Source organism: Rousettus aegyptiacus, unplaced genomic scaffold (assembly GCF_014176215.1).
Source record: "Rousettus aegyptiacus isolate mRouAeg1 unplaced genomic scaffold, mRouAeg1.p scaffold_m13_p_14, whole genome shotgun sequence".
Classification (NCBI taxonomy): Eukaryota; Metazoa; Chordata; class Mammalia; order Chiroptera; family Pteropodidae; genus Rousettus; species Rousettus aegyptiacus.
Window position 1 is genome coordinate 40,455,769 of NW_023416289.1, and position 24,612 is coordinate 40,480,380.

At 57.8% G+C, this 24,612-nt stretch overlaps 2 protein-coding genes and 1 pseudogene across 6 annotated transcripts; all 3 read right to left on the minus strand.

The window, feature by feature from the left end:
* Positions 1-438: 438 nt before the first annotated feature.
* On the minus strand, positions 439-7,381 carry HIPK4 (homeodomain interacting protein kinase 4). The gene is made up of 4 exons (XM_016166819.2): positions 6,628-7,381; positions 3,314-3,670; positions 1,439-2,272; positions 439-886 (listed from the first exon to the last, which is right to left on the minus strand). Exons 1-4 carry the CDS (start codon positions 7,090-7,092, stop codon positions 710-712), a joined length of 1,833 nt encoding a protein of 610 aa, XP_016022305.2. The 5' UTR covers positions 7,093-7,381; the 3' UTR covers positions 439-709.
* A 1,689-nt stretch (positions 7,382-9,070) lies between these two features.
* On the minus strand, positions 9,071-23,081 carry PRX (periaxin). Of its 5 annotated transcripts, XM_016166885.2 has the most exons (7): positions 22,468-23,081; positions 19,217-19,260; positions 19,035-19,133; positions 18,787-18,912; positions 16,865-17,021; positions 14,260-14,456; positions 9,071-13,624 (listed from the first exon to the last, which is right to left on the minus strand). In XM_016166885.2, the coding sequence occupies exons 4-7, from the start codon at positions 18,811-18,813 to the stop codon at positions 9,632-9,634; spliced, it is 4,374 nt and encodes a 1,457-aa protein (XP_016022371.2). In that variant the 5' UTR covers positions 18,814-18,912; positions 19,035-19,133; positions 19,217-19,260; positions 22,468-23,081; the 3' UTR covers positions 9,071-9,631. The 5 variants fall into 5 exon arrangements, with proteins under 5 accessions (XP_016022371.2, XP_036087553.1, XP_016022367.2 ...); XM_036231660.1 differs by lacking the exon at positions 19,035-19,133; XM_016166881.2 differs by lacking the exon at positions 22,468-23,081 and having other exon boundaries at positions 19,217-20,097.
* Positions 18,397-18,515, minus strand: LOC118611726 (annotated as a pseudogene).
* Positions 23,082-24,612: the final 1,531 nt, after the last annotated feature.

A 24,612-nucleotide genomic window follows, 5' to 3' on the forward strand; every position in this document is an offset into this window, starting at 1 on the left:
CGTGTTCCCAGCCAGATGAGCATGCGGCGAACCATTGCTGTATCCCAAGGGTGGACTTGCATGTCTGAACACCAAGCATAAATTTATACCCACCAAGTGAATCTACACCAAGCACGGATAAGCGCGTGGCAAGTCTGTAACATGGCAACAGAGAGACCTTGGCATCTGGCAAACTTGGGTTAGCACCTACTGAACACAATGCTCTGAGGGTGGGTTCTCACATGCCAGGCACTCAGCATATTTAGGGGGTGGGGCAGTATGCCAAATAGCCTGTCCCTCCCAATGCCATGGCAGCTCAACCACCAGCTTGAGCCAGCGGCTGATGGTACAGCATCAGAGAGCAGGGCCTGGGCACCAGCCTGAACCCCACCACAGCCCGGGCCAGGCTCGCCTCAGGCAGGGAGGACAGGTGTGAGGCAAGGCTGTGAACAGGTTTTTATTGGAATAGGCAGAGGCAACAGGGCCGAGGACATGCTCAGGGCCAGCGGGGTACAACCCCCTTCCTTCCTGCGTCCCTCTGGCCGAGAGGGCCACGGGCCAGAGGCCAAGGCCCTCTTGTGTTCAGGGAGTGTGTGCAGGTATACGCCGTAGGCGGGGAGAAGGATAACTATCTTTCTGTAAGAATAATTTTTGGATTCAGGGAGTGGCTCTGAGAGGTTGCCAGCCCAGCTAGCACAGCCCCTGGTGACTGGCAGGGGTGTGGTCACCGTCAGTGGTGCCCACCAACATGCTGCAGAAAGCTGGTGGCCCGGGGCTGACTGTGCGGGTGGACGTGGCGTGGCGGGAGGCCCTGAGCCCGTGGGCCCCTGATGCCCTCCAGGGTCCAGTCCTCACTCAGCCATTCCCCAGCACAGCTGCTGGGGTCGAAGAGCTCAGAGTCTGGCCTCTGCGGAGGGAAAGAGGGCATCAGCCTAGAAGCCACCATCCTGCTGCCCCCCCTTGGATGCCCTCCTTTCCCACCTGAACACTTGTCCCTTCCTGAGGGTGATTCTATGCCTTTGCAACCCTCGTCACACCCTGGGGACTTCAATAGTGTGTGGTGAGACTATAACGTGTCCCAAGGGTGTGTTAGTGTCTGCTGAGGCTTTGTCACATCTTCCTGAGGATGGGCGAGAACATGCTGAGGCCTCGTTCTCAGTGCTGGGCCTTTATCACTTCCTACAGATGGCTTGCCCTCGTCTGAGTTTTCACGCAGCCTCACAGTAGATCTGTATGTGCAGAGCCTCGACACACCCTGGTTATATCCAAACATGGGCTGGTGTGTGTGGAGCCTCGTCACATCCTGAGGGGGGCGCTGATGTGTGTTAGACCCTGAGCCGGCTGCAGGAAATGCAGGTGCATGGAGGCCAAGGCCTGGCTCACTGCACCCCCACCCTGGAACTCTGGGGGAGGCCCCTAGCCCAGAACCACCTGCACCCTGCCCGCCCCCCTGGCTTACCTCAGCATCCATGGTCATGTCCTTGATATCCGGCCCATCCCCATCCCGCTGTGGGATGGTGGGCGGCTCAGCAGAGGCCCCGCGGTGCTCTCCCTCTGCCCAGCCGCTGCCCCGGCAGGGCCCGTCGTCCTCCGGGGAGGCCTGGCTCAGGCGGATGAGGTTGCTGAAGTTGGAATCAGACTTGGAACCTGTGGGCGGCTTGCGGGCCTTGTGGCGGCCAGACAGGCGGCTGCTGTAGAAGGCCAGGATGGGCTCGGGGCCCGAGTCGGGCACCCGGCGGCCGGCCGTGGCCACCTTGAGTGGGGCCAGCACGTCGGGGGCCTCGCCCCACAGCCCACGGCCCGCCTCCTGCAGACTCAAGTCGTCCAGCTGGTCGATGGCCCGCTGCATGCCCGGTGCCTTCTCCTCCCGAAAGAAGGGCCCGCCGCCAGCCACACCGCCCATGCCCGCGGCCTCCTCCTCCTCCGCCAGACAGTAGTAGGGGGGCCCGTCTTCGGCGGCCGCCACCCCGGGCGTGGCGGACTTGCCGTCCACCTGCAGGGAGAGGCGGCAGCCGCGCAGCGACAGCTGGTAGTAGCGGGTGGTCTCGTGGGCGCTGCGCAGCTGCTGCATGGACACGAAGGGGTGACGCAGGGCGGCGCTGGGGCTGATGCGCTCATGCGACTCCCAGGTCAGCATGCGCTTGATCAGCTCCACCATGCTCTTGAGGTCCGCGTGCTCCGCTAGCGCCTCTCGGTCCGGGAAAGTCAGCCGACCGGCAGCTCCGCCACCATTCACCGTCTCGATTTGGTCCAGCGACTTGAGCATGTACTTGCGGCGCTCCAGGGGGCGCACCTGGCGGGGACGTGGCGGGGTTGGCTGGAGTGCAGGCCTCCGGCCTCCTGCAGGGGGCCCACACGTGACACGCCCCGCCCCCAGCTTCCAGGCGGCCCTCGGATCTGGCCCAGAACGCTACCAAGTCCACACGCCTGAACCCCAACTTCCTATTCTGCCTGTGATCTGATTCGGACCCCTCTTGCTGCTGGGAGAGCCACACCTGCCTCCCTAACACCGGGCCCCAGAACCCTCCTCCTGTTGCAGGAAGGACGCCTGATTGTGTTCTGTGGTCCTCTCATCATCTAACCCTGAGCTCTTACTCACCAAGTTCTGCACCTCACCCCAGATCTCCAGTCCTTCCCAGAGCTGTGGACTCAACCCCCACCAGCCACTAGTAGAGGGCGTGCCCTGAACTTCCAGTCCTCCTCAGAATCAAACCCTGACCTCTCTGGCCCCTAGAGCTCCCACACCCGATCCCAGCCCCACAGTCCTCCCAGGATTGAACCTTCTTGTCACATTAGTTTGACACCCCTCAGGCAAGGTGCTATCGGAGAAGCCGCCGTTTTGCTTTCAGTCCCGTCTCACCTTTGGTCTTCTCCACACCCCTCTTGCTGTGACAGCTCCCAAGGCTGGCCCAAACTCCCAGGCCCCTGCTGTCTCACTCAGACTCTTGCTGCACATGCGTGACAACTGCAGCCACAGAGGGAGCAGACAGGCTGCCCCAGACCTCCAGCCTCCCTGAGGCCTCACTCAGATTCCTCACGCTGCACACGCCAGCAGGACCCCAGATCCGGAGCTGGCAGAGGGCCTGCTCCACCCTTTCTGTCACCCTTGTGGTGTGACCCAGATCCTCCAGTCCTCCCTGCAGTCTCACCCTATCTGTCTTGCTACAGCAGCACCCTGGTGACCCTCAAATTTCCCATCCCATCTTTGGTCTTACCCAGATCTCTCTTTCTGTGACAATCCCCGCAGCTGTCCCCCAGCTTCCACTCCTCCTTGGATTTTTTCTTGGTGCGGCAACCCCCACACCGACTAGCCTCGCCCCGCCTGCCCCCCTACCTTGGTCTCGGCCAGGTAGTCAGCGGAGGACTTGAGCTGCCAGGGGTTGGTGGCATCCGGATGAGGGTTGCGCTTGAAGAAGTGGTGGGCCTTGCGGGCAGCGTGGAGCAGGTGGGGCTTGGGCAGGCCCTGGGTCTCACAGATATAGCGCACCTGGTCGTACTCGTTGTTGCCGGGGTAAAGTGGCCAGCCCAGGTGCAGCTCGGCCATGACACAGCCCAGTGACCACACATCTACCTTCTCACAGAAGGGCAGCCCCAGCAGAATCTCGGGTGCCCGATAGAAACGCGACTGGATGTACGGCTCCTTCACGTAGCGCACCTCACTAAAAATGCTGGCCGAGCCGAAGTCGATCACCTGTTTGGGGGAAGGGAGGCCAGTGGGCAAGGCAAGGGTCAGGTACAGCCAATCGAGGCCTCCCTGGGCATCTCTCCTCTGTGTCTGTCTGCATCTGCCATCTGACGGTCTGTCGCTGTGTCTGTGAGTCTTTATCTCTCGTTTATGGCCCAACCTGTCTCCTCCAGCCTTTGTCTCTGGTTTACATGTCTGTGTATCTGTCTGTCTTTCTCTCCAATAGAACATATGCCCGTGAGGGTTAGGACCCCTCTCCTTCTCTCACCCCACACCTTGTACATCAGCAAATCCTGTTGGCTCCACCATCTGAACGAATGGAGAATCTGTCCACTGTGCATTTCAGCCACAGCTCCCGCCCTGGTCCTTTGTCATCTCCTGTGTCATCTCCTGCTTAGACTGCTCTCCCTGCTCCTCCTCTCTGTCCCTCTGTCTGTTCCTCACATGCGCCCTGAGGGATCCTGTGAATACCTGAGTCGGGTCACGTAGCTCCCCTACTCAGAATCTTCCTGTGGCTTTACCACATCCTATGATAAAAGCCAAAGTCCCCACTGAGCCCTCCCCCCAGGCTCCTACAATCTGCCCCTGTCCCCTCTCTGCCCTCAGCTCCTCCCACATTCCCCCTCACTCACCTTGCTCCATCCACACAGGCCTCTCACTATTTCCTGAACAAGCCAGACACAGGCCCAACTCAGAGCCTTTGCCCTGGCTCTTTCCTCTGCCTAGAATGCTCTTCCCCCAGATGTCCACACACCTCCCACTCTCGCCTCCGATCTTTACTCATCTCACCTTCTTAGTGAGGCCTCCCCTGCCCACCCTATCAAAAACACCACCCCCTACTCTTCCCATCCCCTTCCTGGTCCTCTGCTTTTCTCCATAGCTCTTAACGCCATTTCACAAACTGTATATTTTGCCTTTTTACCAAGTTCATTGTTTCTCTAACCAACTGGAATATCAGTCCCACGAGGGCAGAATGTATCTGTTCACTGCTGAGTCCCAAGATGCCTACAACAATGCTTGCACAGAGTAGGGTCTCGGTAAAGGATGGGTGGGTGGATGGATGGATGGATGGATGGATAGGCTTTTTATCCATCATTGTCTTTCTGTCTCTTGTTTGTGTCTCCCTCTTGTCCTTTCTTTGCCTCTTTATCACTTGTCTGTGTCTCTCATCTCAGTGTCAATCTCCATCTCTGTCTCCATGTCACCCACTAGAAAGACACCTCCCTGAAGCCTAGGTCCTCGTCATCATCAAGCACTGTTAACACCCACACAGGGCCCTTGGGAAAGGCACTTGAACTAACGCTAAGTGGCTGCAAGTCCTTGTCTCTCCTGATGCCTCTGGAAGGAGCTTCCTGACATTTTTGCCCTGAATCTCTGAGACTCTGTCTTGGTCCTTGCCTCAGTTTCCCTCTCTGAGTTTCTCTGCTTTTCATTCCCCCATCCCTCAACTTCTATTTGCAGAGGCAGGACAAAATAGTCATTAATCTGGACTCTGAATAAAGACTTCTGAGGCCTGAATCTGACCCTGGGCACTCAGTCAGTATTTGTAGGATTCATTCATTCATTCATTCGCTAATGCATTCATTCATTTGTTCGCTTGTTCATTCTACAAATGCTGTAGGGATGCCACCGCTGGCCAGGTGTCGTGGATCTGTCCTGTCTCCGGCTGTGTTTGTGGGAGCCTCTCCTGCCCTGGGTCTCTGTCCTTTTATCTCTCAGAGCAGAATGCTCTGCCTCTTCCTGTCTCTATATTGCTCTATGTCTGACACTTAGCACTGACTCCACAGTGGCACAGTGCTGGAAGATACCAAGGACATGGCAGTGACCAAAACCACCCTGGCCCTGCCCTCACAGCCCTCCTAGTTCAGACCCATCATCAGACAGTAACAAACCAGAAGCAGACAGAAGTATCAGGGGCGGGTGGCCGGGGCAGCTCGGGGACTTGCGACAGCGCAGAGGGGTACCCCTGTGCACCCAGCAGGCATTCAGTAAGTGTCTGTTGATGAACAAACTCACTGTGGCAAGGAACGGCACTGCCATCCTTCCAGCTGCTCAGGCCAACAGGCTTTCATCCCCCCTCAGGTCTTCTCTTATACTTGTTAAAATCTGTCAGCAAATCCTGTTGTCTCCGGTTCCAAAACCTGCTCAGACCCACCCACATCCCCCTCCCACTAACTCTACTCTAGATCCCCCCACCCACGGCTCCCCTCTCAGACAGGTCTACTCACAATCTCCCTGTTCCCGCCACCTCACAGTCTGTCCCCCTCACAGCCAGAGGGGACACGTGCACACCTAAGTCAGATCACGTCCTCTGCTCAGGGTCTCCCCGCGGCTCCATCTTACATAGAGTAAGACCATAGTCCTCACTGCGGCCTGCGGGGCGCTGTGTGACCCGGCGCCTTCACCTCCCTGACCCCGTTTCCTCCCTCTGCGCCTCAGTCACTCTGCCTTAGCCACGCTGGCCTCCTCGGCGCTCCTCAGATACACACGCTCACGACCCAGGCGCTCTGCCCAGATGTCTGCGTGGCTCCCTCTCTGCTCTAGGACTTCCCTCGAACGCCACCTTCTCAGTGAGGCCTCCCCGACAGCCACGTCTAACACCTCGCATCGTTCTCCTCCTCCGTACTTCGCATTTTCTCCTCGCTCACATATATTTTGCTCATTTATCTTGGTGACTCTGTCTCTCTACTAGAATGTCAGCCCCGTAGGGCAGAGCTGGGCCAGAGAAGCCAAGCTAAGACTTGAACAAGGACAGGGAGACCTCCGGGCTGGGGTAGAAAGGGTGTCAGAACTGGGACGGAAATATAGGGAAGATTCCAGAGCCGGTAGGTTGACCGGGACGGGGAGACCTCAGGGCTGAGAGGGAGGACAAGGGTGCCCTCGGCATCGGGAGAGCGTCCAGGGCTGAGGGCAGTTGTAAGAGTGTGAGAAAGGGCTACCGCAGCCCCTGGGTGGCCCCTCACCTTCACCCTGAAGGGGCAGCGGGTCTGGTCCACCAGCATAATGTTCTCGGGCTTGAGGTCGGCGTGGATGATGGCCAGCTCCTTGAGCCGGGCCAGGGCCCTGAGCACCTGCAGGGTGACCGTGCGGATGTGGCGGGCGGGGAGAGGCGCAAAGTTGTTCTCCTTCTGGAACTCGAAAAGGTTTTGCTCCAGCAGCTCGAAAACCAGGTAGAACTTGAGGGCGTCGTGGAAGAACTCCAGGAAGCGAATGATGTGGGCCTCCTCGGGGTCCAGGCCCCGCATGCAGCGCAGCAGCTTCAGCTCGTTCTTGATGATTCGGTTCCGGTACGCATCGTTCTTGAGGATCTTGATGGCCACCATCTCGCCGGTGCTTCGCCGCCAGCCTTTGGCCACCTCCCCGAAGGTGCCCTTGCCCAGCACCTCGATGATGTCATAGCAGTCAGTCTCCGACTGGATGGTGGCCATGGCGCCCCTGCCGCCAGACACCACCCTGCCACCACCGCCCCTGCCCCACAGGCTCTGCCTCCGAAGCCTCCTGGTCCCCCTCCGCCGCAGGCTCCGAGGCCCCCCCAGCGGGGGAAAGAGAACCGCGCTCGTGCCTCCCCCTTCGAGGTTCACCCTGGCCTTCCTGGCACCCCCCCAGCCCCCAGGCCACACAGCAGGTCTGCCAGGGGCTGCACCCCTCCCCCGAAGCCCTCCTGGCTTTGGACGAGGGGCCCCAGGCCCCCCCAAATGGGTTCCAGCGTTGCTGAGTGGCTCTGGTTCTGTTGTTGGAGACCTGAACCCCTGGCTGGAATGGGGGGTGGGGTGGCAGGTCAAGCCCCCTCCCCCGCCCAGTGGCGGAACCCTGAAAAGGCTGGGTAGGTGAAGGGTTGACTGAGAGGGGACTGTGGCGTTGGACCCAGACAGAAGAATGGGACATTCCTAAACAGAGGTGAGGCAAGGCGGGCCTTCTGTACTAGGAGTGTGTGTGTGTGTGTGTGTGTGTGTTCAGAAAACACCTGTCCCAGCCTGTGGCGGAAGTGAGGGAGGCGTGGCTGGGGCACAGCCAGGTTATAAAAGGTCTTGACTGCCAGGCTAAGGAGTTTGGACATTGTTCTCAGGGCACGCGGGAGCCACAGAAGAGCTCTGAGCAAGGGAGGGAAGGAAGGGTCAGCTTCGAGTGTCAGAGAGCTACCATGTGAAGAAGGGAGTGAGTCAGAGAGGTTGGGAAGTGGGGGGTGAGACCCTCGAAAGGTCAGGAGGCTAGGCTGTGGGACTGACCAGTTGTGGGGAAGAGAGGGAGCTGTCCAGGACAAGGTCTGGACAAGGGTGGGCGGTCCCCGAGACAGGGACAGGGACAGTTGCACTCTGGGGAAGAGGATGCTGAGGTCAGATTAGGAAATGTACTGCTGAAACATTTAAACACGTATTGAGTGCTTTAGAACCCTTATCTGATCCTTGCCTTCACATCTCCATTTGTTGGAGATGTGAAAATGAAGGCATAAGAAAGTTTTAAAAATGCCTAAGGTCACCCGGCTGAGTGCCAGACAAGCCTTGACCCACAGCAGTCTGGCCCTAGAGCCAAGCTCTGAACCGCCACCCACACGCCCTCCTAGGGCCCAGGAGAGACCGGGGAAGGCATGCAGAGGACACGGGATCCCCTCGTGGGCCGGGAGAGAATTTGGGAATTGTCACACAGAGATGAGTAGAGGAGTGGAAGCCTCAGGGAGGGTGACAGGCCGTCTGAGGGCCCGTGAGGAGCCCAAGGGGCATGAAGAGAGAGAATAGGGGAGAGGGGGAGGGAGGAGGGTTCAAGAAGGAGAAAGGGGCCCTGAGAAGTCAGGACGAGGGAGCCCTTTGTGGGGCCACAGAGTGGTCACTGAGGACACTGACAGGTCAGCTATAGTGGGAGGAAAACCTTAAATGCTGGGTGGGCGGGGGGCTGGTCAAGTGTGCACCATGAGGGCAGATAATTCCTGCCATGTTTGGTGACAGCTTGAAGGGAGAAAGTGCTGGATGTACCTGAGGGGTCTGTGACAGTTCAGGGGCACGGCCCTTCACCTGGGATGGGAGAGCGGAGATGTGACGAGAGCAGTGGATGTGGGGGCGTCGGGGGGAGATTTGGGACTGGACGGCATGTCGTCTTAGTCCAGTCGGAGGCATGGCAGGGAGATATCGGGGAGTCTGGAGGTCCTGGTGGGGGTTTGGGGGCTTAGACTTGGAGTGGGGTTGGTTTTCTGGGAGCCGAGGCCCAGGCCCAGTGGGTGCTGAGCACCCTGGGGCTACTCCTAAGAGGCAGCCAGGTGTCTGGGGGTCAGGGCTCTGAACCCATGAGCCCGGAGAGAGAGCAGGAGGGGCCTTCTGGGGGGTGGGGACGGGTGGACCTGGCAATCAAACCAGCCAGGCAGGAAAGGGGCTGCCAGGATGCCAGTGTTCTCGTTGGTGCGTTAGTGGCCAGCAGAGGGCAGGTAGATAGCAATCGTTCTGGTCCCTTAGGGCCCCTGGAGCTGTCCTGGCCTGAGTGGGCTCCCCAGGACAGGTGGAGCCCCCAATAGAGGGGTCCTCCAGCTGTCCTCCGCTGGGAACTTCCCAGAGTTCTGCTCAGGAGCCCCCGTGACTTCTGAAAGGCTAGGCCAGGCCCCTTTCTGACGGGCCCATCCCAAGGCCTTTCTGGCTCCTCAAATCTCAGGTGGCCTGTTTCCCAGAACACAGACTTCCCTCAGGCTGGGCTGAGTCCCCGCTCTTCCCTCCTCTGGGACATCTTTCTCACCCTCCCCTCTCTCCAGCACCCCATGCAGAGAAGAGACCAAACACAAGGGTACCTCTGGATTATTTATTTACATGGCTTGGCAAGATATAGGCACTCCTGCCAATGAGCCAGGCAGGAGGGCTCCCAGCCCTGGCCTGTCAGTCACCCACCTCCCGGCCCTGGCTCCCTGAGGGTTAGTGTTGGTTATCTCACACACAAAACAAGAGGGCAGGATGGGAAGATAAAAGGGGAGCCTCCCTCTGCCCAGGGCCTTCAGATGACTGCAGCCTGAGCCCCCTCCATCCTGCCAGGGCCTGGAGCCCCCGTCTCTGAAAACCCCACACTGGGCAACCGGACCCGGAACCCACCCTCTTCCCGGTCCCTGCTCCCACTCCGGGTCTTGGGGCTTAAGGACACCCTGGGGAAGCGGAACTTGGGCGACTTCTCCCCGCCAGGGGACTTGGAGGCCACCTCCCCCTCCTGGTCTCGAGTAGCTTTAGAAGAGGTCGCCAGCCCCACGCGGGGCAAGCGGACTCGGAGGCGGCCTCGGCGCGCAGAGGTCCCCTCCCCACCACCCTCCTGGTCCTCCTCATCCTCCTCCAGGCCGGGGGAGCCTTCCCCAGTGCTGGTCTCACTCTGGCTGAAGCCCACGCGCGGCAGCCTGAGTTTTGGGCTCTTGGCCTTGTCGCCCTCCTCAGCCCACTCCTTGGCCCGCACTAGGCCAAAGCGCGGCAGCCGCACCTTGAGCTTGTGTCCAGCGTCCCCGCTGCCCTCTACCACCTGGTACTCAGCGTGGCTGCCCACAGCAGGTGGGGAGAGCTCCACATCGGGCAGCGAGAGGTGGAAGGTGCGCTCAGCCCCGGGGGGCTGGTCCCTAGGACCCTCACCCTTGACCCCAGCTTCGGCCCCCAGTGTGGGCATCTTCAGCCTCAGCCCACTCTCGCCTGTGGCTGCCTCACCTACCTGCGCCTCTCGGCTCAGCCCCACGTCCAGCTCAAGCTGGGGCACTGTCACAGCGGGCATCTTGAAGACGCCCTCACCCACCAATAGCTCACCACCAGCCACCTGGGCTCCAGGCAGAGACAAGGTCACCTGAGGCACATGGACCCTGTAGCCTGCTGTGCCCTCAGCTGAAGGGACCGCACTCTCAGCCTGCCGCCCCGAGGTGGCAGCCAGACCGGCCTCTCCAAAGCCGGTGAGCTCCACCTGGGGCAGAGAGATGCCCAGGGGCATCCTCAGTGCACCCTCCTGGTCGTCAGTGCCCACCTGCCTGGTCGTGGACACCTGCAGGCCTGACAGCCGTGCTCCACTGACAGCTACACCTCCCTCTGCCCCCACTTCCTCCTGGGCCCCCAGTGTGACCAGCTCCACCTCAGGAATCTTAAGCTGTCCAGCCAGAAACTCTGGCTTTTCCCCTGGGCTAACGCGCCCATCCTGGATTTCTACTTCTTTCCCCCGAGCCAGCCCAAAGGAGGGCATCTTCAGCTTGGGCATCTTCACCCTCCCGTCCCAACCCCAGCCCTTGCCCTCCAACTCCGCCACCCCTGTCACTAGTTCTGCCGCTTCGGTGTCTCGACCTCTAACCCCAAACTTTGGCAGGGTGAACCTGGGCCCCTTGAGCTTGACGTCAGCCCCCACCGCCTCCATCTTGCCTGTGGGCAGATGGGCATCTAGGCTGAGCTGTGGGATGGACAGATCGAGGGCGGGCAGCAGGCCTGCCTCTGCTGTCCCTTTGGCTTCATCCTCTGTCCCCACTCGAGCCTTGGGGAGTGAGATGGTGAATTTGGACACTTTCGGCTTGGTGGCCCGTCCAGCCCCCTCAGCCTCTGCCTTGGCCACCTTTGGCCCTGAGAGTCCAAATTTGGGCAGGGAGAACTTTGAGGAGGGTTTGACTTTCATCTCCATCACTTCTACCCGTCCTTCCTCAACTTCCACTGTGGGCAGCTGCGGAGTGACAATCTCAACAGAGGGCAACCGGGAGGCCACCTCCCCCACCCCTGCTGCCACCTTGCCCTCTGCCCGTACCACCTTGCCTTCTGCTCGCTCCACCCTGCCCACTTCGGCCGCTGGGACCTGCCCCTCCAGGCTGAGTGCCCTTGGCAGGTCTAGTTCCACTGAGGGCAGTGTGAAAGAAGGGACACCCACACGAGCCTCACTGTCCACCTCTGGCTGCAGACGGGGAAGTGCCATCAGCTTCCCTGAGACCTCAGCCACCGCCTCACCTGGCTTGCCTCGTGACGGGGACCCTGCCCTCCCTAGCTTGGGCATGGTCATCTTGGGCATCTTGAAGCCAAATTCCACCCCCTCTGCCTTCTCTGCCCTGGCAGCTTTTAACTGCACCTCGGGAGCCTTGAGCAGCTTCACCTCAGGTGCCTTCGGAAGCTGCACATCTGGGACTTTTGGCACCTGTATTTCTGGCAGCTGCATCTCTGACACCTTTGGCAGCTCCACCTGAGGCAGGTGCACATCAGGCACGGCCATCTCGGGCACCTTCGGGAGCTTCATCTCTGAGACCTTCGGCAGCTGCACCTCTGGCAGGTGCACATCGGGCACAGCCATCTCGGGCACCTTCGGGAGTTTCACTTCTGGTAGCTTCATCTCTGACACCTTCGGCAGCTGCACCTGTGGCAAATGCACATCGGGCACAGCCATCTCAGGCACCTTCGGGAGTTTCACTTCTGGTAGCTTCATCTCTGACACCTTCGGCAGCTCCACCTGCGGCAGGTGCACATCGGGCACGGCCATCTCGGGCACCTTTGGGAGCTTCATCTCTGACACTTTCGGCAGCTGCACTTCTGGGAGGTGTACCTCAGGCACGGCCATCTCGGGCATCTTCGGGAGCTTCATCTCTGACACCTTCGGCAGCTGCACCTCTGGCAGGTGCACGTCGGGCACGGCCATCTCAGGCACCTGTGGGAGTTTCATTTCCGGTAGCTTCATCTCTGACACTTTCGGCAGCTGCACCTCTGGGAGCTGCACCTCAGACACAGCCATCTCAGGCACCTTCGGGAGCTTCATCTCTGTCACCTTCGGCAGCTGCACCTGTGGCAGGTGTACCTCGGGCACAGCCATCTCGGGCACCTTCGGGACTTTCATCTCAGGCACCTTTGAGACTTTCGTCCCAGGGAGCTTCATCTCGGGCACCTTCGGAAGTTTCATTTCAGGGAGCTTCATCTCGGAGACTTTGGGGAGCTGCACCTCTGGGAGCCGCACCTGGGGCATGGCCATCTCTGGCACCCTTGGGAGTTTTATCTCTGACACTTTTGGGAGCCCCACTTCTCGGAGGTGCATGTCTGGAAGGGCTGCCTCGGGCACTTTCGGGAGCTTGACCTCAGGGGCCTTGGGTACCTTGACCTCAGGCGCCGAGACTCCGATGCCGAAGGAGGGCATCTTGATGGTGGGCAGCTTCAGCTTGCTCTCAGCAGCAGCTTCAGGGGCAGCAGGCCGGGGCTCCAAGAGAGAAAGCCCAAAGGTGGGCATTCGAAGTCTGGGTCCCTTCACCCGGGCCTCAGGGCTGCCCTTGGCCACCTTGGCCTCAGCCACTTCCTTTGCTCGAGCCCCAAAGCGGGGGAAACTGAGGCGGGGCATCTTCAGGGCCACCTCAGGTACTTCTTCTCGAGCCTCCACCTCCGTGCCCGGCAAGGCCAGGTCCACCCCCACGGTAGGCGCTGCCACATCCAGGGTGGGCACTGTTACTGCCACAGCCCCTTCCCGGGTCTCCAGGCAGGGCAGTGTGGGCAGAGTGGGTAGTGAGGGCAAGGTAGGCAGCTCCACTTGGGGGACCTGGATCCCTACGGCTGCAGGCTCCACAGCAGGTGCTGCCGGGGCTCCCAGTCCAAAGGTTGGCAGGTGGAGGGCAAAGCCAGTGGCTGCTTCCGCTGCAGGGGCTGGGACCTGGGGGACACCCACCTCAGCACCTGATAGCCGGGGCCCAACCAGCTCCAGCTGGGGGGCCGTAAAACGGGCTCCTGCTGCCACCTCGGCCTCCACTTTGGCCTTTCTGGGGGGAGGGGCAGCGGCAGCCAGCCGGGCTACCTGGGCCTCTTCGGCTACTTCTCGGACTCGCAGCCGAGGCAGCTGGAGGCGCCGGCGGGTGGGGGCAGCTGGGGCAGGACCCTTGACAGCCTCGACTTTGAGACCCCGACGCAGACGGGAGAACTTGGGGAAGGAGAATTCGACGTCAACGGGGGCCAGGTCTGTAGGGGCCCCCAGGGCCCCAGGCACCACCATCTTCTTCTTCTTCACAGGGGACAGACTCTGGATGTTCTGGGGAGAGAGGAGAGAGGCGGGAGGCGGTGGGACAGTGGGAGGCTGGGGGTGGACAGGGGGAGCCCCACCTGGTACTGTGCCAGGCTGGGGATGTGATGGATTGAACATCTTGTCCCTGAAACACTATCCCCACTCCCTGCCTGTCATTTCACTATTACTGCCCCTGAAGGCAAAGACATTCATTTAGAACCTTACAGGAGTGTAGAAACTGGGACCCAAGACTTCAAGGTCCTCATCCAGGATTTCCTCAATACCTTCATTCTAGAGATGGGGAAACTGAGGCCTGAGAAGGAAAAGGAACTTGTCCAGGGTCACTCAGCAGTAAGTGAGCGGCAATCAGGCTTGAACCTGGCATTCCGATTCAGAGTCCCCTGGATCAGGACCCTTACAAGCTTGGAGCTAAAGGTAGAGACACCTCTCCAAAGGGGGTGAAGGCCCTTGTCTGAGGTAGGTGGGTTCCCCTCCCCAGAGAGGAGTTTTGGGGCAAGAAACAGGAGGCAAAGGGTGGGATTAGCTTTGGGTTAGTAACAGACAGGGCAAGGCTGGCCCGCAGCGCAAGGGAGTGGGGCTCACGGTGCAGAGACGGGATCACCCGGGCAGCCCAGTGCTGGGGCTGGGCTAAGCACGCGTACCAGCTTGGCCACCTTGGCCCGTGGGCCCTTGATCTCGTAGCCAGACACGGTCCCGGGCCGCAATGCCAGGTCTCCGGTGGGCACAGTGCGCTTCAGGCAGAAGGAGACCTTGTAAGGCTCGGCGCATTGCAGCAGGCGTAGTGCGTCCTCGTACTTGAAGTTCTCAAAGAACACGCGGGCGCTCAGCAGCTGGTCCCCTGCAGGCGAGGTGGAGGTGGGCAGTGTGTGGGCATCTCCCACTCCGCCCAGGCCTACTCCGCCCACTTCCTTGGAGCCAGCACAGCTAGGCTCCACCCAAAATTTTGGCCCTGTCTATGCCCAAGCTCAGTATTGAGACACAAAGTTACTCCCTGTTCCAGGTCAGAACACTTAAGAATGAAGCCCCGCCCCATGGCCTTAACTCCACCTCCTCCACTAGCAGATCCACGCCCATTCAGGCCACACTTATAGCCTTTCCCCTCCCCTTCCCCGTCCTCACATTCAGACACTGATTTTTGCTTCTTTTACTTAGAGAGACCAGAATCAAAAGAAAACTCTCACCCCATTACTCACAGCCCTGCTTCTGTGGCGATTTACTCCACTCTCCACCTGTTCCTAGGGATTGCCATCCTCTGTCCCACTCCTAGCTCAGGTCAATTCCTCCAGCAATTCTCCCCTCTCCCCCAACATCATGGATTTGTCCCTCTCTTCTACATTATTCCCATCAGCATACAACATACTATTATTTCTCACATAAGTTGTCTTGACCTCACTCCATCTGGAGCTACTGGCCCATTTATTTACCTTGATGGCAAAATGCACTGAATGGCCTAGCTCCTTTATTTCTATTTCTCCAATCACACTTCTGACACTCCATCCCAGAACCTTGAACTGCTTGTCTCAAGGTTCCATGCAGTAACCTCTGTGTAGCTAAGTTCAATGGTAAAGTCCCAGACTTTATCTACTTAGACCCCTCAGCCTTTGACCCAACTTCTCTCTCTCTCCTTCAATACACTTGCTTGACTTGGCTTCCAGGGTGCCACACACTCTGAAACCTCCCTGGAGGTTCCTTCTGAGCCTCCTGAGATGGTTCCTCCCATCTCCTTGACCTCTTAAAGACACACTGATCCAGAGCTCGGGCCTTGGACCTCTTCTCTTCATTTACATCCTCTACTCACCCACTTGAGAAACTCATCCAGATTCAGGAGTTTAAAGGTCATAAGTATGCTGACAACTTCCAAGTGTATCTCTTCAGCCCAGCACTCTTCCCTCATCTTAGACTTATATATCGACTGCCCTTCCATGTCTCTACCTTGACGTCCAAAAGACAGCTCTCACTTAAAGATCCAAACTCTGCTCCTGGTCTTCCTCCAAACAAGCCCCAGTCCCAGTATTTCTCATTTGTAGGACTATCAACTCCATCCTCCTTTACCCCTCTTTTCATCACACCCCATGTCCAGTCCTGAAAGCTGCTCCTTTAAGATATATCTAGAACCCAAACCCTTCTCTTCACCTCCAATAACATAGTTTCAGCCCCAAGCATCACCATCTCTTACCTAAATAATCATAGTAGCCTCTTTGTTGGTCTCCCTGCTCCCCATCTTGCCCCTTTACAGTCTACTGCTAATGCGGTTGTTTAACGTAGTTGATTCTCCTCCTCTCACAACCCTCCCACATTAAAAGCCAGCCTTCAACATGGCTTATAAAATCCTCTAAAAACGTCCTCTCCTCTTACCTCTCTGGTCTCATCTCTTACTCTTTTCTTCACTGACTCTATTGCATCCACACTGGCTTCCCGGCTGTTCTACGACAAGCCAGGTACACTCCCGCCTTGTGGCGTTTGCATAGGCTGGTGTGTCTGCCTGGAATGCTCTTCCAGATGGCCACATAGCTCCTTCCCTTACCTCCTTCAGGCAGGCCTCTCCTGCCTTCCTGGCTCACCCTATTTAAAAATGCAGCTTCTCTCCTGGCACCCATAGCATACATTGCCTTTTAATTTACTATATGTTTTATACATTTAGCTTAAATATGTTTCTCCCCACTAGAATGTAAGCTCCACAAGTGCAGTGTTATCTATTTTGTTCACTGCAGTGGCCCAAGCATCTAGAATAGTATCTGGAAATAGAAAAGACTCAGTAACAGTCGTTGCATGAATGAATCACATCAGCCTCAAGCATGTTACCTAAGACATCCCTTACTTACTAAGCTCCCCTCCCCACTCCCTCCAAGTTATTAGCTCCACCTCTTTTCTCCCGCCCCAACGACAAAACCAATAACGAGCACTTACATAGTGCTTACTATGTACCACTTAGCTATGTGCTAAGTGTTTTTCGAATGCTGACTCATTTAATCCACATAATAACCCTGTGAAGTACCAGAATTATTCTCATTTTAGAGATGAGAAAACCAAGGCACAGAAAGATCACAAACTAGTAAACTGCAGATCTGTTAGTCCGACTGAGACAATGATCTCCAGAGCCCGCTCTGAGCAACCGCAATGCCAGCACCCGAAGCCGCATCCCAAATCCTTAACCCCGCCTTTTGGTCGTCCGCCAGGCTCGGCCTCCGGGGCCGACTCCTACCCCCGCCCTATAGAAAGGCCGCCCCATTTCTCGGCCCCGCCCACCTTCCTGCAGGCTGAGGCTCCTAGCTGCGGGAGAGTCCTCGCGCAGCTCGCGGATGTAGATCCCTTCCTTCCCGCCGCCAGCTACGTTGATGCCGCTGACCCCCGTCTGCGCCTCCGTCTCCACGATGATCTCCACCAACTCCGCCCGCCTCAGCTCCTGCGGAGGGCGGCGAGGAGTCGCCATGGAGTGCCAGGACCAGACCTCGCCCAGAGCCCGCCATCGCGCTTAAAAGTGTCTCTTAAACGGGTCCTTAGGGCACGTGCCCCTGAGCAAAGTACTGGCAGGTCCTGCGGACCCACCAGCTCCGACATTTCCTTTTTAAGCAACTGCGAGGGCCGCTCACTCTGTGGCGTCAACGGCTAAGCTGGCTTGCTGGACTCGGGTAGCCCCTGGGACCGAGATCTCGCGGGCGGGGGGGCGGGGTCGCGAGGGGGAGGGGCGGGGTCGTAGGGGAGGGCCCGGGTGGGGAACCCCGAAGGAGCCCGAGTTGTGAGAAGAGCGGGACTGTGCTCTCAATGGGGCGTGACCGGCCCCGGTGGGCGGGGCTCGGGGTGCGGAACTCTGTCAGACAGCCCGCGTGGATAGAGCGCACCAGCCAGAGAGGAGCGGTCAAAGATATGAGGGCGTGTGGCTAGAGTGTGTCTCTGGCAGTGGGTGGGGACCCATGGTTGCAGGACGAGGATTGAGCTATGAGGAAGGGCTTTAATAACAGCAGAACAGGGATGGAAGTGAAGGAGCGGGAAAGGGGTGAGGAAGGGAATCCGAAGAAAGGGCTGGATCCTTAAGTGGTTCGGGATGGAGGTGCAGGGGTGGGACTGGCCTCCTAGGAGGCTTGAATGAGTGTGAGACTGTGCCCTATTGTGGGCTCAGGGGAGAGGGATTCCAGTGCAGGGGAGGGAGGGGAGCGTGGGTAATGAGTGGTGGATCAGAGGACCTGGTATTCCTGGTATTTACTGCCATTTACAGCTGCAGACTATGGAATTGACATCTGGGCTTCCACAGTGAGAGTCTAGGAACACAATCTGCTCTGTGCCTCTGGGAGAGAACTTTGCCCTCTCTGTGATTGTTTCTCTACTGTAAAGTTGGGTATCATGGGTATGCTGGGAGGAGTGTCTGTGAGCTGAGACCTGAAGCAACAGGCATTTGAGGGGATGCTTTATTGGGCAGGGCATCTAGGCTGGCACAGACTGGAAGTGAAGCCAGGGCTTAGAGAGAGGAAAGCAGGTCTGGGCCAGATGCCCACAGCAGTGGCCCGGGGACTAGAGGGCTGGGCAGAGAGGGGTAAGAAGAACTGTGGGGGCAGCAGGGAGCAGCATGACCATCACCATTATCCTTAGTCTCTGGGCTAAGTATTTTATGTGGGGCATCTCTTTTTCTCCTCCCCATAGCTTGCGCAGTTACAGAGGGGAACACAAAGTTCCAGAGATGGGAAGTGATTTAAGTAACGGCACACAGCAACTAAAGCTGCTAGGCCTCAACCTCAGGTCTTTAGCTTATTATTATTATTATTATTATTATTATTATTTTTAAAAGCCTACAGCACCTAGTATTTCTAGGTGGTCTCCTATCCAAGTACTAACCAGGCCTGACCCTGCTTAGATTCTAAGATCAGACGAGATCGGGCACGTTCAGGGTGGCATGGCTGTAGACAGTTAGCCCATTATTAATAGAACTCCATTCTGCTCCAATGAATTAGCTGCCTTGAATCTTATAATCTGGGCCAGACACTATGCTGAGCACTTTATACATGTTAAAATTTTTTTCCTCACAGTGATCCATAAAATAGGCCTTGTTGCTATTTCCATTTCATAGATGGGGAGACTGAGGCACAGAGAAGCCAGGAAGTGTCTCCTTGCTATCTTAGTCTGTACCCCCTACGTGGGCTCCATGAGTCCCCCTTGGAGGACGAGCAGGCGCTCACCTCAGCACTCCGGCTCCTGACCTCCATGGCGCTGCTGGGAGGCACCTGGGCCCCAGGCTCCTGCTTCCTCTCTCCCTTCTGCTGCAGGACCAGCTTCAGTTCCTCATGGAGCAGCTGCCTCTGAGCCTGTGAGGAACAGGGATGGAGGCTTGAGGCCAGAGAATACAGGGGAAGAGGCCAGGCTTCGAGGGACAGGTCATGGTAGTATCAGAAGCGGGGAAGAGACCCCACCCCAGCTGTCCTCTCACCGCCGCCTGAGCACAGGCACCCCCTCCTAACAGGAGCCCAGCCTGGGGTGCCACACAGTCGTCTGTGGGGCTCACGCCCTTCCTCTGGGGTCTTGCTACCTGCCAAAGAGAGACAAGAGCATGAGGCTCCAGGCAGGCCAGGGAGGGGAAGAGAGGGCCATGTGGCACCAGCCAGTGCTCACCTCAGGGTCACCTCCAGCTCCTTGGGCCTCTTGGGTCCGGGGCTCTAAGAAGAATAACGTGAGCATTACGATGAGCTAGTCCCGCTGATTGTTTCCTGAGTACCTGGCCCTTGCCGTACTGTCAATACTCTATCCCCACAGTGCAAATGGGGAAACTGAGGCTCAGAAGACATTTATAAAAGGTGACACAGCTGGACAACAAGCAGTAAAGCCAAAACTGACTTCTGAGCCTGTCTAACAGCAGAGCCCCTCCACCAACCACCACAGCTGACCAAGGGGGTCAAATTCATTATAAGGTAATCTTAATCATCCTATGCACTCCCCATGGGCAAATCACCTCACCTCCCTGTCCCTCCATTTCCTCATCTATAAAATGGGGAGAATGAGAACACCTCCCTCACATGACTTCGGAGGGTCACATGAGATATAAAGTTCCAGGGGCACATGGAAGTCACTTCACGGGCACTGGCTGTTATTACTAAGTCCTTGTGGTCCTGATCTTGTGTCGAAGGTCCCACAAGGGTCATTGCATGTGGACGTCAGAACACCCTTGTGAGGTCAATACAATTATTGAGCCCATTACAAAAAAAAAACACCTGAGGCTGGGAGGAGGGAAGTCACTTGCTCAGGTCACAAATGGCTAAGCCAGGGCTTGAACTTGTCTGAAAGCTCCAGCTCTAATGATATCTAACAGGTATTGAGTGGTTGAACACTCTTTGCCAGTCCTGTGCTAAGACCTTCGTTTTCCACCTCTCTGCGGAAAACTCTAGCCCCTCAGAGAGGCTGAGAACCTTGCTCTAGGTCACACAGCACAGCAAGAAGCAGGCAGAGCTGGAATTTGCATGCGGCCTCCCCAACAACCCTTCTGGGGGAAAGAGGATAGACATTGTCCCCCCATCCCTCCCCTGCCCCACTCCCTGACTCTGGCCTTGTCCTCCCAGCCCCCGCCTCGCATGCCAACCCGCCAACCCCCACTCCCAAGGGAAAGGTCAGGCCTCACGCAGCACATTCCCTCAGACAATGGCCTGTCTGCTGTGCCTGGTTGCATTCCACCCCTGACCACCCACCCCTAGCCGCACAATGGCCCTTCATAGCCCACCACTGGCCAAGAGAGAGAACACAGGGACCCCCCCTCAATGCTCCAGCTGTACCCACTCCGCTAGTTTTGGCCCAGACCCCTGAGGTATCAAGGGCTCCTCTCTGGCTCTGCCAGGGGTCCTGGTCCGTGTCCTTCCCAGCTTCTCCTCTGAGACCCCAGCCCCACCAGGTAGGGCTGGCTCCTACATCTGGGACATTTTCTCTGAACTAGGTCTTGTGCTGGCACCCATAAGCCTTGGAATCACCCTGGATTTGGTGGCCATTTTAGGAATGGAAATTGAGGTTCGGAGAGGGAAAGTGACCTGTCTGGGGTCACAGCTAGGACCTTTGTGTGCCCTTGACCCCAGCTTTCCACCGTAATTTGCATCGGTGGCTCTGAGCTCCAAAGGTGGCCCAAGAAGCAAAATAACAGGCAGGAGCAGGGCTGGGCGGGTGGTGGGGCTGGGGTTGAAGGTGTCAAAGAAGAGTACTTTGGATGGCCCTCATGGGTGCCAAGTCTGGGCCAGGCGGGCACTTTACAGGTGTGGCCTCATGATACTTCATTTCACTGTGAGTAAATGAGGGTTGAGAGACAGGATACCACAGTGACGGAGTTGAGACTTGAACCCAGGTCTGAGAAGCTGACCTCTGAGTTCCTGACATAACATAGCATCCTGAGCTGGTGGTGGGAGAAGCCTGGTCCTTGTAGGAAGTGGTGGAGATGGAGGGGAGGATCTGGCCCAAGCTCCCTGCTCTAGGCCAACACAGGGAGGGTCACACCCACAGGCTGGCACAGGAAACTTGGCCGAGGTAGGGACAAGAGAGAGTGCCCTCCTTCCTTATCCCTGCCCGGGACAGCCGCCAACCCAGGTTATATTTAGCTCAACTGCGCCCTTCCTGAGCCATGTACCCAGACTCTGGGGTGGGGTGGGGGCAGCTTCGGAAGGAAGCCCACCCCACCCTGGGTGCTCTCTGTTCCCAGCTCTGCCCATCCCGCTAGGCAGGGGAAGGAGAGGTAGGGGGTTCCCGGGGGTGGGGTCCTTGACTCGTGCTAGAGGAAGATCTAATGGGTTTCTGGTGAGTCAAGGGAAGGCAGGACCCTCCAGATGCTGACAGCCCATTTTTTTAGTACAACCCCGGTATTCCTGAGCTCCCAGAATTCTCAGAGTCCCCATTTCTTGAGCACTTACTATGTGCATAGATCCTTCCCCATCGTAGCTCATTAAATCCTCAAAACATCCCTGGGGAAGGCACAGCCTAGATCCCCATTTAAGAGGCCACTCAGGCCTTTCAGAGTAGCTGGAGTGGGGGCCCCTGGGCCCTTCAGCTGAACTAGGCCAGCCTGCTGAGGAACCCCCCACCTCTGCCCCGTGCGCCCTCTTTCCTCCGTGACTGGCACCAGCCTCATTTAGGAATCTTCCCCACTCAGAGCCTCAGCTTCACCAGCGATCTGGTGCCCTGAGCGATGGGAGTGAGGGCTCAGTCAGACCCATCGAGGCCCCTAGACATGATCCGAGGCCATCTAGTGAGGCAGAGGGGGAGGTGTGTCGGCAGTGGCCTCCAGCTGCCTCAGTTAGTCCCTGGACTCCAGCAGGTGCTTAGAATAACAGTCTCAGCCTATAGTAAGTGCTCAAGTAATGTAACCTAGTCGTTGACAGCAAGTGGGGGTGTGGGCTGTGCATCTCAAAGTGTCTCCAGCCTTTGCTCACCAGTGGCCACATACCCTACCAAAGGGGAACTTCAGGTGAGAGATAGAATCCAGTTCCGGCACGGCCTCCCACCAACAGGATCAGCACTGCCTCCCCAACACCCTATTCCAGGGACCACAACGCTTGTCCTACCCCAGGCATCCTGCCCCAGCTCTTTACAAGCAGCAACTGACCTACCCTCCCTTCAGCCCTGTGAAGTGGCCTCCAGCAGCCCACTTTAGAGACGCAGAGAGACAAGAACGCAGAGGCATGAAGCGTGAAATATCTTGCCCAAGGCCACACAGCCAGAAAGAAGGGAATGTTGGGATCAGAGGCCGGGCTCTGGCTCCAAAGTCTGTGCCTTCAACTTCTATAGCAAGCTGCCTCCTGAGCCCCAGGCACCCTTCCACACCTCCCAAGACCCAGCGTCTCATTCTTACAGCTTCACAGCCTGGCCAGGGAGGGACTGGCTGGCTGATCTCTTACCACTGGGCCTCCAGACACCTTCGAGAGCTCCCGGTCCTTCTGGTCAGCTCCAGCCCTAGCCTGGGGGGAAAATGAATGGGGGGAAAAGGAACAGGGAGGGGGAGGAGGGGAGACCACCGCCATTGGCTGCAGAGGCATGACATCACCAGGGGGTGGGTGATGGGGAAACAAACATCCCCTCTCCCAGCTACATCCACTACGCAAGGGGGTGGGGAGCCACGAGACAGCGCCACTCCCTTGCCCGAGCTGAGACCGCCACCAAGAGCCCTATTCCTGGGATTCGCATGTTGGTTACTACAGCCCTTCGGAGACTGAGCACCCCACCAGTACTGGTTCCTGGCTCCTCGACCAGGCATGGCCCGCTGGTTCCTGGGGCCCCTAAAATAACCTCCTTCCACTCCTTCTCCGGGTCAGCTGGGTTCAAATGGCTGTGTGACCTTCGGCAAGTCACAGGATCTCTCTGGGCCTCAGTTTCTTCATTGCTAAAACAGAGGTAGTAAAAGTGCCCACCTCATGGGGTTGTTGTGAAGATTAAAAGTTTTTAATTATCCAGCCAACTTGAGTTCTGCTGGACCCCAAAGATGCTGCAACACTCTTCTGTCCCCTTCACATAAGAAAGAGACTCCGAGAGGGTAAGCGACGCCCATAGCAGGTAACTGGTTAGAACGGGATTTGAACCCAGACATCCCCAACTCCCAAACCAAAGCCATCAGGCCTCACCCTGACACCCCGGCCCCCAGCCCCCAGCCTGCCCTGACTCACCGGGCCCCGGGGGGCGGCACAGAGAGCACAAGTACCCCCACATGCCCCTCGCACCCACCCGGCCGTCGCCTCGGATGTTCGCAGCTCTCTGAGCACAGGCCTGGGGCTGGGGCTGCAGCGAGGCCAGGGATTACCCCCAAAACGCGTGTCAGCAGCTTCTGCCCCATTGTGCAGCTAGGCAAGGCCACCAGGCCCTCTCCTCAGTCGGCACCCTTGCCCCTCACATCAGCTCAGTGCCCCCTCTGCGGACCTGTCCCCCTCCCCGCACTGCAAGTTTGGGGCCTAGTCTCGAGGGCATAGGGACCAGGAACGGGTTGGCAGGATCCCAGAATGCTTGGGGCCTCCCTCCTTCCCTCCAAAATGCCCCCTGCCCACTCTCAGCCGCTGGGGAAAGAAGGAATGTGCTGAGCTCTGGGAAAAGCCTTCTAGGCCTGGCAGCCAACAAGTGCTGGGGTGTGGCCGGAGCTCAGTCAGACCCCTCCTCCCAGGAGGGGTGGGAGGGACACTGTGGTCAGGGCTGCCGATGGGCCTGAGGAGACCTGCACCCCAGTCCCTCTCTCTCTCTCTCATAGTCATTGATTCACTGAACCATCCATCTGTTCATTTAGTCATTGAACAAACGTTCACAAGCCCTTGGTGTCAGGCCCTTCACTGGGCACTAGGGACACTGATGGACCTAAATTCACCTTGGGGACTGGCTCAGTAAAAGATTCTTGGAGGAGGTGAGAGGAGGGACTCAACTGAAAAGGCAGGGAAGGTCCTTCAGAGGAGGGACGAACACGGGTAAAGCACCAGGGGGAAGAAAGTCCTCTATTCAGTATCAGTGGTCAGTGGGTACTCAGTCTTGTGCCCAGCCCCATGCTGGATAGTGCTGGGGACACAGTATGACCAAGATAGCCAGCGCCTGCTTTCACAGAGTTCACGGTCCAACAGGGAAACAGACCCAGAATGGCCAGGGTCGTGACAGGGACTCATAGGCAGAGAGGTCAGTCAGGGCCTTGATGGGGGAGTGTAGGCCGAGGAAGGGAGCTCAGGGAAGGCTTCTTGGAGGAGGGGACATGTGAGTTAGCATCTGAAGAACCCACAGGAGTTCATGCAAAGCCGCAGGTAGTGGGTAAATGAGAATGAGTTTCAGGTAACAGTCTGTGTTCAAATGCCCCCTTTGAGAAACTGGTGAATATAAGAGTGTGATGGAAAGTTGAGGAGAGGTCCATGGTCATCAGGGCCTAGAGGAAGGGCCGAGAGCTTGTCCTGAGACCCCTGGGTGCCTACAGGAGGGACAAAGTCAAAGCTGAGTTTTAAGTAGTTCAGGGTAGAAAGAGTCTGACTATAGGCCAGGATGGAGTCAGAAAGATAATTCCCTCTGGCTGCTCAGGGTCGGAC

Coding starts and splice junctions, on each gene's coding strand:
- HIPK4 (XM_016166819.2), bottom strand. CDS start 7,092: ATGGCCACCATCCAGTCGGAGACTGACTGCTATGACATCATCGAGGTG. Junction 2,273..3,313: donor ACTACCTGGCCGAGACCAAG/GTAGGGGGGCAG, acceptor CGTCCCCGCCAG/GTGCGCCCCCTGGAGCGCCG. Junction 887..1,438: donor ACATGACCATGGATGCTGAG/GTAAGCCAGGGG, acceptor TTCCCTCCGCAG/AGGCCAGACTCTGAGCTCTT.
- PRX (XM_016166881.2), bottom strand. CDS start 19,282: ATGCTCACGTTATTCTTCTTAGAGCCCCGGACCCAAGAGGCCCAAGGA. Junction 19,134..19,216: donor GAGCTGGAGGTGACCCTGAG/GTGAGCACTGGC, acceptor TCTCTTTGGCAG/GTAGCAAGACCCCAGAGGAA. Junction 18,913..19,034: donor GTGCCTGTGCTCAGGCGGCG/GTGAGAGGACAG, acceptor TGTTCCTCACAG/GCTCAGAGGCAGCTGCTCCA.